Below are 12,472 nucleotides of genomic sequence, written 5' to 3'. Positions count from 1 at the left end.
GGCTGTTTCTAGCTAGAAGGGGTTGCAAGACTCCCCCGGGGTCAGGGTGCAGCCCCCAGCCCCTCTGTCGAAAACTGTATCTGGGAGGTTCTCACTACTTTATGTGCCTGCAAAGTGGTTCTAGCTAGAAAGGGTTAGCAGGGTTCTGGGGGATATTTTGGCCAGAGGCAATCCTAGGACAGTTGGCCACTTCCCTCCACAGTGCCCTTTTGGGATTGTAGGTAATTTAGCCAAGTTATCTTCCTTGGACGATCGAATCCCAGGTGCCTCAGGTGGGAAGCCAGGGGCAATTGCAGTTCTGTCCTCCTTGCTCTAGTGAAAGCAGTAAGTGAGAGAAAGTGAAGTTACTCAGTTGTGCCTGACTCTTTGCGGCTCCAAGGACTATAGCCTGCCAGGCTCCTCTACCCGTGGGATTTTCCAGGCAAAGCCACTGGAGTGGGTTGCCATTTCCTTCTCCAGGAGTGAAAGCAGTAATTGGTTCACAAAGGGAGGCCCTTCAGATGCTCTTCACTTCCCCAGGAGTAGCTTTCGGATCTTACGTCTATCCTTTAGTGGAGCACTTTTACAAAATGATGAGTGGTCTCTGCCTTCTTCTGAAGGCGAACAGCTAATCATGTCACGGGAAAGTCTAGGGTGCATGCAGGCGATGTTTGAATCCACCCTGGTTATGTTCCCTTGGTGCCCGCGTTCCCACCTTCGTCCAGGGCAGCCTCCCGCTCGGGCCCAGGAGACCTCATAGCTTCCTGCGTCCTGTGGGACCGTGTGTTCCAGGCCCATCTGGCGCCCGGCCCGACTCAAGCCTGGGATGGACCGTGTACCCAGCAGCCTGATTCTCCTTAACGAGTTGACGTTTCAAGACCACAGTGAGGGGCTTGCTCACATCTCTGTTCGGAGTAAGATGCTCCCAGACACATCCAAAAATCAGATGAGACCCTGAGGGCTGCCCAGGACACTGTCCGGTCCTCCCTGCAGACGGAGGCCGGACTTGGACGGGAACCAGCCCAAGTCTCACTGGAGACGCCCGTTTGAAGCCAGGAGAACCCTGGAGAACCGGGGGTGAGCCCCTGGAGCCCCAGTTAGGGTCAGACGGAAGACGGTCGTGGCAAATCCATTCCAGCCAGATCCGTGGGGGGATGGGGATGCCCCTGCCTTCAGCCTGTGCTCTCACCAGGGGTCAGGCTGCTGCCAGCTCCACAGAGAAGGGAAGCGGCTTTCTCCTCCGGGGTACTTCGCTCTTGGGGCGGTGAATGCCCCCCCCCATCATTCCATTCCCACCCCTGGCCGCCTGGTGGGAAGACTGCATCCGACACGCAAACCTGCTTAGGGAACTGCCTGTCCAAGGCGCCTGCTGCCCTCGCGGGGTCCCCTGCCCTGTCATCTGCTGCGGGGGGAGGGGTGCTGAAGCCCCCCTGTGGGCAGACACCGGCCTGGGGCGGGGACCCCACTTCCTCCAGCACAGCTGCAGGTGGGGGGCTGGGGCGGGGCGGGGGCCTCCCAGGAAGGGTTTTTGTGCAAGCCTGTGTCACTGTGTGGTGTTTTCGGCGGCGGGACCAGGCTGACCGTCCTGGGTGAGTCTCCCTCCTCCCCTCTCTCCTTCTTTCCCCAAAGTTTGGACACTTTTCTGTCACTTTGCTCTTTTCTGTGTCCGGCGTCGGCCCTGTGGCCAAGTCTTCAACCAGGACCCACCCCTGTGGCGCTAACCTCTTCCCTTCCCCTGACCTCAGACTTGTCCTACTTGTCACTGAGGTCCCCACCAGACCTCCGGCTCTGACCCCAGAGGCAGGGGAATGAGCAGGCTGACCTACTGACTTGTCTGTCTGTCTGCCGGGCCGAGCTGGCTCCGGACCTCTCTCTCCTTTGTCCCCCCAACCCCCAGTCTGGGCTCTATGCTGACCCAGCTCTATCTCTGAGGGTCACCTGGGGTCCCCATCTCACAGGGAAAAGGGAACAAGACTGTAGATGAGGGGCCATGGGGAGACATCAGAGGGACACAGAACCCTCAGGGCTGGGGGCCGGGGTCAGAGGGCCAGGGAGGTCTGGGGACTCTGGGTCTAGGCATCCGGGTCGCGGACCCCGCAGAGGTGGAGGGGCTCCCCCAGGCCTCCATGGGGCTGCTGTGCAGATCCTGGGCCGGCCAGGGACCCGGGGAAACTGTAAGAGGAAAGATAGCGGAGGAGAAGGTGCTGGACTCAGAGCTGGGGACGGAGATGGGAGGTCAGGGCGCGGGGGGCGCGGACTCCTGAGTCTGCCGGACACACTCCTCAGCAGCAGGAGTCCCTGAGGAAGCAGGGAGACAGGTGCCAGGGTGGAAAACCTCCAGACCCAAGAAGCACCAGAGAGGAGCCTGAACTCAGATCTGCAGATGGGGCGCCGAGGACAGGCAGACAGGCTCCTCCTCGACCCAGCACAGAGGCTCCAAGGGACACAGGCTTGGAGACCAACGGACCCCTCCGGGCAAAGGCGCAAACAGACATGTCAGGTCAAAAATTGACCTGACAGGAGTCCAGGGAGGTCATATCATCTACTCAGGGGACAGACAGACAGACAGACAGCCGCAGGCAGACCCCCATCAGTCGTCAGAAAGGGGCAGGCGAGGAGAGTGAGGGTCAGATGTCTGTGTGGGAAACCAAGACCCAGGGGGTCTCAGGACAGCGCTGGCAGGGGTCCCGGCTCAGGTTTTCCAGGAAGATGGGGAGGTGCCTGAGAAAACCCCACCGCCTTCCCTGGCACAGACCCTCTGGCTCACGGTGGTGCCTGGACTCGGGGTACTGCTGGGCTCTCAAAGGATCCTGTGTCCCCTGCGACACAGACTCAAGGGCTCCCATGATGGACAGCAGACCTGCGATTGTGACCTTCATCCCTCCCCCACTTGCAGGTCAGCCCAAGTCCGCACCCTCGGTCACTCTGTTCCCGCCCTCCACGGAAGAGCTCAACGCCAACAAGGCCACCCTGGTGTGTCTCATCAACGACTTCTACCCGGGTAGCGTGACCGTGACCTGGAAGGCAGACGGCAGCACCATCACCCGGGGCGTGGATACCACCCCGGCCTCCAAACAGAGCAACAGCAAGTACGCAGCCAGCAGCTACCTGACCCTGACGGGCAGTGAATGGAAATCTAAAGGCAGTTACAGCTGCGAGGTCACGCACGAGGGGAGCACCGTGGCGAAGACAGTGAAGCCCTCAGAGTGCTCCTAGTGCCCCGGGCCCCCACCCCGGCAGGTTCTACCCTCCCACCCTGGTTCCCCCAGCCCTTCCTCCTGCACACAATCAGCTCTCAATAAAATGTCCTCATTGTCATTCAGAAATGAATGCTCTCTGCTCATTTTTGTTGATTCATTTGGTGTCCTGAGCTCAGTCATCCTCAAAGGAAACAAATCCTCTTAGCCTTTGGGAAACAGGAGAGAGGGTGGAGGCTTGGGGGTTTGGGGAGGGATGATTTCACCATCACCCAGAATTTCCCAGAGAACATTCTACAACAGGGGACGGGGCCACTGCAGGAGTGGAAGTCTGTCCACCCTCTCCATCAGCCTCCATGCTTCCTCCTCTGTGTGGGCCACGTCCGGCTCTGATGGTCCAGGTCACACACTCTTTGGTTGCCACGAGCCCAGGGCAGTATCTCGGTTCCCTCCCCTGAGTCCTCAGCAATCACATCTGGAAGCTGTTCCTGCTCAAGCAGCCCTCTGTCCACTTAGATGATGACTCCCCTAATGGCATGCGTGTTTTGGCTGAAACCCCACCCCGGCGATTCCCAGTCGTCACAGCCGAGACTTCCCCCGACTCCACCTCTCCAGGGCCACTGCCCTCTGCCCCTCCCCAGGCCTCCCTGTCACATTCCCCAGGGGACCAGCAAGCCCCCAACCCCGGTCACTCATCTCACAGTGCCCCCAGGTCGCCCTCCTCCCGCTTGCGTGTCAGGAGGGTCCCAGCTGCCTGCGAGGTCCCTGAGCAGCCCAGCTCTGCTCTCCGCGACCCCTTGGAACTCAGTCACCACGGAGTCCAGCGCCATCTCAGGCCCAGGCGCTCATTTCGGTCAACGTGTTCCGTGAGCTCAAGCCGAGAATCAGGTTAGGGAGGTTGTGGTGGGTTCATCTCTGACCTTGGGCGCTTTCTTGGGAGCTCAGAATGGGACCTGAGACCTGGATAGACCGTGAGCACACGTGAGCACCGTTAGACACACACACACGAGTCGCTGCAAACACGGCCATGCTGCTTGGACGTGTCTCTAGGACAGAGGTGCTTCCAGAATCCGCCTTGGCCTCACCCTGCGGAGACCCAGCTCCGTTCCCTCTGGGCTGTAAACCGGCTCCTCACCCTCCCACCGGGGCGACCCCCAAAGCTGCTCCCGAGGAGCCCCCGCCACCTCTAGGAGAAGAAGTTTCCCGGGACCCGGTGGGACACCCAGCCATCCCTCCTGCCCCTCCCCCGCCTGGAGATGGCCGGAGCCCCATTTCCCAGGGGTGAACTCACAGGACGGGAGGGGCCGCTCCCCTCGCCCACTGGGAGGGTCGACCAGCCCCCCTGACAAGGAGGGCGGGCGTGGGGCTCGTGTGCAGCTGCAGGCGGGCCTGGGCCGGGGGTGGCGGGGCTGAGAGCAGGGTTTATGTTCGAGGCCGTGTCACTGTGTGTGTGCTCGGTGGAGGGACCCAGCCGGCCACCCGGGGTGAGTCTCCCCTTTGCCAGCTTTCTGGGGTCAGGAGTGACAACTGGGTAGATTTTTGTGTTTTTCTTACTCATCTGGGGCTGAGGTCTCAGTCGCCCTAGGCCTGTAACCCTCCCCCTTTTAACCTGTTCCCTCTGGACTTCTTCACGTTTCCTTGAGGGACAGTTACCCAGCAAAGCCCAGAGAACATCCAGATGGGGCGGACAATATGGGATGGCAGGCGTGTCCACCGCCAGCCCCCCGGGGCCTCTCCCCTGGCTCTCCGCGGCCTCCAGACGATGTCTGAGCTGCTTCCCTGGATGCTTCACCATCTGAAACTGTGAGGCCAAAGGGAGGGACCCGACCCCCGGGCAGACGGCTGTGCTGTGTGGGGACACTGGGAGTAGGTGGGGTCTGGGGTGGCAGCGGTCACTGCAGACCGATGCCCCAGGAAGGGTGAGAGGTCGCGGCCGTCGATGCCAGCAGGGGAGTGCAGGCTGGGGGACGAGTTATGCAGCCAGGACAGGGCGTGTGACCCTGAAGAGTCAGTGACAGCGGGGGGCGGGGGGCCGGAGCCCCCGAGATTGGGGCTTGGGTCCCAACAGGATCCAGGAGGGTCCACGGGCCCACCCCAGCCCTGCCCCTGCACCCAGCCGACTTGCAATAAAACGTCCTCATTGTCATTCAGAAACCCTGCTCTCTGCTCATGTTTTTCCTTGTCCTGTATTTAATCGACACCCTCTCCAGGATTCTGGAACTGGGGTGGGGAACCCCAGGCACCAAGGAGGAAAATGCCCCAAGGGGAGCAGCTTACAGTGTCAGGCGGGCGGCGGGGGAGGGGGTTCGTCTTTGGGAGACTGGTCGGGACCCACCCCCCACCCGCCTTCTCACCCTCCAGCTCAGGGCCTTGCCCACCCCGCCACCGTCCCAGACACAGCGGCCCATGACTGGTGCCGTCCGGATGAGCCCTCCCTCCCTGCCCTGGTCCAGACCCTCTAGACGGCCACCCCGCAACCACTCTGTCGTCTCCTTCCTGCCCTGGAATGCCCGCCTCCCTTGCTGCCCAGTTCATCTCCTGCCCACCCTCACGTCTTCCTCATCGCTCCCGAGGGCTGGACCACCCACAGGGCCAGGCCACTCCAGCACTGTCAGCTTCAGAGGCTCTTAAATCTAGGGTGCGTCTCGGTTCTCCGCCCGACGACAGGTTCAGGGGTGCAAGAGGCTGGAAGGAAGCCAGGAAGGAAAACGGTCGCAGGAAAGACCCACCTGGAGGAGGCTTGAGCCCATGACAGAGATGAGCTCTGAGCTCCTCAGGAAGGAGGCAAGAGGTGCCTCAGGAGCTCCGAGATTCACAACAAAGCCTCTGCTGGAGGGAAACTGGCGTCTCTGTGCCAAAGTCAGGCAGCTTGTGTCAGAGTTAAAAGCAGGGTCGTGTTTTACCGGAGACCTCAGCATTGCTGGGAGCCGGGCTCTGACACACACACACGGGTGATGGTCCGGCAGCCTCAGGACGGGGTGATGACCACAAGCTGGCACGGCTGCCCCTGCACAGGCAGCCCGCCATGTTCCTGTCTCGGGTACCATCTGGGGGCAGGCGACGGCTACATAGCAACGGTCCCTGGATTTGGCCCCTGGGAGGTGCCCCAGGTAAGTTCCTGCCTCTGGACCCAGGGTTGACCCTTGGAACAAAAACCCACCACCCTGCACACCCAAGGCCTCCCCCACTCCTGCCTGATATCCCTGTGTGTCCCAGGACCCCTGAGCTGTCCCCCAACTCACCACCCAGCTCTGCCAGGTGGGAGCAAAGAGGAGAGGGCTGTGCTCCCAGGACTGAGGCCCAGGAAGGCACCTGCCGCCTCCCCGGGGTCCCCTGGCCACTTGCTCCCTTCCATCACGACACCAGGACCCACTCCCTCCGTGAGGCCCCCAGGGTCTGGGGGCTCCAGGGGCTCTGACGACAAGGGGTGTGATGAGCCCCAAACAAGCCCTTCACGCTGGGACCCTGGGCAGTGGCCCCCTGCCGCTGCACTTGGGGTTAGAAAGGTAGGCCGTGCTCAGGACTCGGGCTGTCCCTTGCTGACTCTGTCCCTTGGCTCCTGCATTAGTGGCTAGAATGAATCACCCAAACACAGAGGCTTTAAGCAATACACATTTATTCTTACAGGTCAGGGTGCAAAAGTACAAAATGAGTCCTACAGGCTAAATTCAAGGTATCTCAGGGCTGAGATCCTCCCAGGAGTCTTTTCCAGCCTCCGTTGTTTGTCGCTAAGTCGTGTACGACTCTTTGCAACCCCGTGAACTGCAGCAGGACAGGCCCCCCGTCCTTCACCATCTCTTGCCGTTTGCTCAAATTAATGGCCATTGAGTTGGTGATGCTATCTCACCATCTCACCCTCTGCCACCCCGTTCTTCTCCTGCCCTCAAATTTTCCCAGCATCAGGGTCTTTTCCAATCAGTCAACTCTTCCCATCAGGTGGCCAAAGGACTGGAGCTTCAGCTTCAGCATCAGTCCTTCCAATGAATATTCAGGCTTGATTTCTTTTAGGATGGACTAGCTTGATCTCTGTGCAGTCCAAGGGACTCTCAAGAGTTTTCTCCAGCACCACAGTTCAAAAGTATCTATTCTTCAGTGCTGAGGCTTCTTTATGGTCCAACTCTCACATCTGTATATGACCACTGGAAAAACCATGGCGTTGACTACATGGATCTTTGTCAGCAAAGTGATGTCTCTGCTTTTTAATACACTGTCTAGGTTTGTTATAGCTTTCCTTTCACGGAGCAAGCGTCTTTTAATTTCATGGCTTCAGTCACTGGCCACAGTTATTTTGGCGCTCCCTGCCCTCCATCAAAAAAATACTTTACTTTTTCCCCTTCTATTTGCCTTGAAGTGATGGGACTGGATGCCATGATCTTAGATTTTTGAATATTAAGTTTTAAGCCAGCTTTTTCACTCTCTTTGTTCATCCTCATGAAGAGGCTGTTTAGTTTCTCTACACTTTCTGCCATTAAAGAGGTATCATCTGCTTATCTGAGGTTATTGATATTTCTCCCATTAATCTTAATTCTAGCTTGTGATTCATTCAGCCCAGAACTTCACATGATGTGCCCTGCATATAAGTTAAATAAGCAGGGTGACAATATGCAGCCTTGACGTACTCCTTTCCCATTTGAAGCCAGTCCATTGTGCCACGCCCAGTTCTAACTGTTGCTTCTTGACCTGCATACAGGTTTCTCAGAAGGCAGGTAAGATGGCCTAGTACTCCCATCTCTTTAAGAATTTTCTACAGTTTGTTGTGATCCACACAGTCAAAGGCTTTAGTGTAGTTAATGAAGTAGAAGTATTAAGTGATGTCCAAGGCTGTGTTTTGGAATTCCCTTGCTTTCTCTATGATCCAATGGATGTTGGCAATTTGAGCTCTGGTTCCTCTGCCTTTTCTAAATCCAGCTTGTACATCTGGAAGTTCTCGGTTCACATGCTGCCAAAGGCTAGCTAGAAGTCGTAGGAAGCATTACTGTGAACAAAGCTAGTGGAGGTGACAGAATTCCAGCTGAGCTATTTAAAATCCTCACAGAGGATGCTTTTAAAATGCTGCATTCAAGAAGTGGAAGTCGCTCATCGTGTCTGACTCCTTGCGACCCCATGGACCCCATGGAACTCTCCAGGCCAGAACACTGGAGTGGGTAGGCTTTCTCTTCTCCAGGGGATCTTCCCAACCCAGGGATCGAACCCAGCTCTCCCGCACTGCATGCGGGTTCTTTACCCGCAAGGGAAGGCCACATTGCTGCACTCAATAATTCAGCAAATTTGAAAAACTCGGCAGTGGCCACAGGACTGGAAATGGTCAGTTTTCATTGGATTGGTCAGTGTCAGTGTCCAATCCCAAAGAAGGGCAATGCCAAAGACCATTCAAACTATCATACAGTTGCACACAGGCTAGGGAAGCTATGCTCAGAATCCTTCAAGCCAGGCTTCAGCAATCGTGAACCGTGACCTGAGAACTTCCACCATCTAGATGAGCCCAGTCCTCGGCTCAACCCTTCCCCTCTGCTTCAAAGCCGCAGCAGCTTCTAACCTCTCTCCTTTCCCCTTTGACCTCTGCCCCCGTCTCACCCCTCAAGGAGGCTCCAAGTCCATCAGGGCTGCCACTGCCCACTTCAGAGGTGTCAGCTACAAACTAGCACTTGCCAAGGGCACCTGCCACCCACTTCTACAAGGTTTAAACCACGTGCGGCTGCAGCTGCTGACCGTCAACACCCGATGAAAGGGTCCAGGGTGAAGAGCAGAAATGAGGCCTCTGTGCTGGGAGCAGGGTGGGGGAACTGGCAGGATAGGTCTTCAGGCAGTTAAGACGTTCTCAGGAGCTGATTTTATGAGCCCAATTCTCGTACGTTCTCATATCTAGAAAAGCACTAAAATTCTTCGTGGTGATGATTGATTGTTCCTTGTGCCTAGCGAAGCCGTCACAAGACTGGTAGAAATCTTCTGGAAAGATATGTGCTTGGTTGCATGTCTTTCCCCTTAGCCGAAATCACACACATGCTGACTTTCTCCCCCCGCCTCTTGGGGGCAGTTTCAGAGCTCTCTGAGGGGCTGTCTCCTGGGCTGCAGTCCTCCTATTGTCCCAGTTGACAGAGGGCACGTTGACCATGAGGGACACACCAGGCTTGCCCTGCTCAGCTCAGAGGCACCGCCTCTGCAGACTGGAGGCCCCAGAGCACTGGGATGAGCGGTCCCTGCTCGTGGCCCCTGGAGGAACAGAGAAGAGGGTCAGGTCAGAAGAGGGGGCTTGGCTTGGCCCTGCCCTGCCTCGCTGAGCCCCGCTGGGCAGCACCCGTGGTCCAGGGCTTGCTTGTTGAGGCCGAGGCTGCGGGAGGCGATTGAGGTGGGTGGGGGAGGGGGGTTGTGACTTCCTCCACAGCCGAGAAGCAGAGCCTAGAATAGCCTCAGGCTGGGGAGGAGGGGAGGGGAAGGGAGGGGACTGTGGGGCCCTGGGGGAGGAAAGGGGAGGGGACTGCTGGGACCCTGGGGGAGGCCCAGGAGTTTCTACTGAGCTGAGCTGGGTGCCTCTCTCGACTGCCCAACCCCCTGCGAGGCCCGAACGGTTGATGAGAGAGCGCAGCCTGGCCAAACCTGGGCAGGGCACACCGTCTCCTTCACCCCACAGTATTCACCACGCCCTGCAGCCGTGGGAAGGGGCAGGGTCCCCGTGTCTGATGGGAAACATAGACCCTCACATCCAGCACAAGGGTCCCAACCCAGGTTTCCAGCCGCTTTGAAATTAGAGCAGCCGTGCCCTCTGGGTCCATGACACAGGACGCAGAGAGACGAAGTCCGCGTCTCTCAGAGGGCTGTCCACCGGCTGGTCAGGTCCAGGGTCCCCGGCCCGTCTGTGGCCGTGACGGGGCATCCTCAGCCTCCTCCCTGCAGCTCCTGAGCAGGACGCGTGGGAGGAACTGGCCAGGTCTCCAGGGCCCCTGGCGGCACACACGGGAGCATCACCCACCAGCCCCCGCGGGCCAGGCTGCTCCAACACACTGCTGGGCAGGAGCCTTTGAGAGGCTTCGAGGGGTCGCACCCCCCCTGGGGTGGCCAGGGATCCCCCGCTTCTGTGAGGTCACCTAGAGGGATTGCACATGGGTCTCGGGGACACAAATGCAGTGATGTGACAAAGGGTAGTGGGTTCCGGCAGAGCCTGTCTTTGGACCCGTTTTTCTGAAAAGTCAGTGGGTCACCTGGGATCACAGCAAAGCTAATCCTGTTTGGCCAGGAGTCTCCCAGTGATGGCCTCCCCCAGAACATCTGGCCCAGTGGGGGCTCCGCTGAGGAGACTTGCCTCCTGGATTTCCCACACATTCCCAGTTCATGCCCGTGTCTTGGCAAGTCCATGATCTGGTAAAATTAATTTGTGTTGGAGCGTAGTTGATTCGCAGTGCTGAGTTTGTTTCTGCTGTACCGCAAAGTGAATCAGTTACGCATACACGCGCATCCAGCTCTTTTTAAGATTCTGTTTTCATATAGCTCATTACAGAGTATCAAGTAGAGTTTCCTGTGCTATGCAGTAGGTCCTTATTCAGTTCAATCACTCAGTTGTGTCTGACTCTTTGCGACCCCATGAATCGCAGCACACCAGGCCTCCCTGTCCATCACCAACTCCCGGAGTTCATGCAAACTCGTGTCCATTGAGTCGGTGATGCCATCCAACCATCTCATCCTCTGTCATCCCTTTCTCCTCCCGCCTTCAATCTTTCCCAGCATCTACTAGAGAAGGGAATTGCAAACCACTTCGGTATTCTTGCCTTGAGAACCCCATGAACAGTATAGAAAGTCCTTATTAGTTATCTATTTTATATATAGCAGTGAGCACGTCAGCCCCGGTCTCACAATTTATCACCGCCACCCCCCCGCCACTTGGTAGCCATAAGTTTGTTTTCTACATCTGCGACTCTATTTCTGTTTTGTAAACAAGTTCATTTATGCCACTTTTTTAGATTCTGCACATAAGTGGCAAACCCACAGCAAACATGCTCAATGGTGAAAAACTGAAAACATTTCCTGTAAGATCAGAAACAAGACAAGGATGTCCACTCACTCCATTTTTACTCAACACAACTCTGAAAGTCCTAGCCATGGCAATCAGAGAAGAGAAGGAAATAAAAGGAATCCACGTTGGAAAAGAAGAAGTAAAATTGTCACTGTTTGCAGATGAGATGACACTTATACACAGAAAATCCTAGAGACGCTATCAGAAAACTATTAGAGCTCATCAATGAATCTGTTGCAAGATACAAAGTTAATATATAGAAATCTCCTGCATTCCTATACACTGACAATGAAAGATCTGAAAGAGAAATTAAGGAAACCAGCCCATTTACCATTGCATCAAAAAGAATAATACCCAGGATTAAGTCTACCTAAGGAGGCAAAAGACCTGTACTCAAAAACTATAAAATACTGATGAAAGAAATCAAAGATGACATAGATAGAGAGAGGTACCATGCTCTTGGATTAGAAGAATCAATAGTGTAATGATGACTACACTACTGAAAGCAATCTATAGATTCAGTACAACCCCTATCAAATTCCCAGTGGCATTTTTCACAGTATTAGAATTGAAACATAAAGTTTTATAAATTGCAGGGAAACAAGAAAGACCCTAAAGAGCCAAAGCAATCTTGAGAAAGAAAAATGGAACTGGAAGAGTCAGTCTCCCTGAGCTCAGACTGTGTATACAAAGCTGGCATGACTTTTAACAGCAGGGGGGCAGGGGGGTGGGTGGGGTGGGCTTCCCTGGTGGCTCAGCTGGGAAAGAATCTGCCTTCATTGCAAGAGACCTGGGTTCAATCCCTAGGCTGGGAAGATTCCCCTGGAGGAGGGAAAGGCTACCCACTCCAGTATTCTGGCCTGGAGAATTCCAAGGACTGTATATATATAGTCCATGGGGTCCCAAAGAGTCAGACACGACTGGGTGACTTCCAATCCTGGAAACATCCCAGTGTGGATAATGAACTTGGGGTGTCCGAGCTCAGGTCAACCGTTTGCTGAATGACTGACTGACACTCCTTCTCAGGGGTTAAAATGTGGGGCCCAAGACCAGGACCAGGCCCCGGGTCAGCCGGGCAGACCCTGTGCAGCCCCATCGAGAGCTCACATGGGGCCACACTCAGGCGGCCACCGTGGGGTTCCCGGCCCCCGTGGGCCTCGACTGGAGCCCCTAGAGCAAGCCCACCCCATCCCAGCCTGTAAGAGGCCTGGGTGCCGGCTCAGTGACAGATCTGCCTGTGTGGAAACCTGCTCTTGTCCCCAGGGATCCTGGCAGGGCTCAGGGAGAATCC

The 12,472-nt window shown here is 56.4% G+C and overlaps 1 gene segment (V, D, J or C); it reads left to right on the top strand.

Annotated features, from left to right (window-relative positions):
* LOC136146030 (immunoglobulin lambda variable 1-40-like) overlaps positions 1-3,305 on the top strand; it is a 168,043-nt gene extending 164,738 nt beyond the window's left edge. Inside the window, 2 exon segments of the V gene segment in view lie at positions 1,532-1,568; positions 2,876-3,305. Of these exon segments, the coding sequence occupies positions 1,532-1,568; positions 2,876-3,195 (357 nt within the window).
* The last annotated feature ends 9,167 nt before the right edge of the window (positions 3,306-12,472 follow it).

The sequence above is a fragment of the Muntiacus reevesi genome, chromosome 13, assembly GCF_963930625.1.
Source record: "Muntiacus reevesi chromosome 13, mMunRee1.1, whole genome shotgun sequence".
Taxonomy (NCBI): domain Eukaryota; kingdom Metazoa; phylum Chordata; class Mammalia; order Artiodactyla; family Cervidae; genus Muntiacus; species Muntiacus reevesi.
This window is presented reverse-complemented; position numbering and strand designations above follow the sequence as displayed.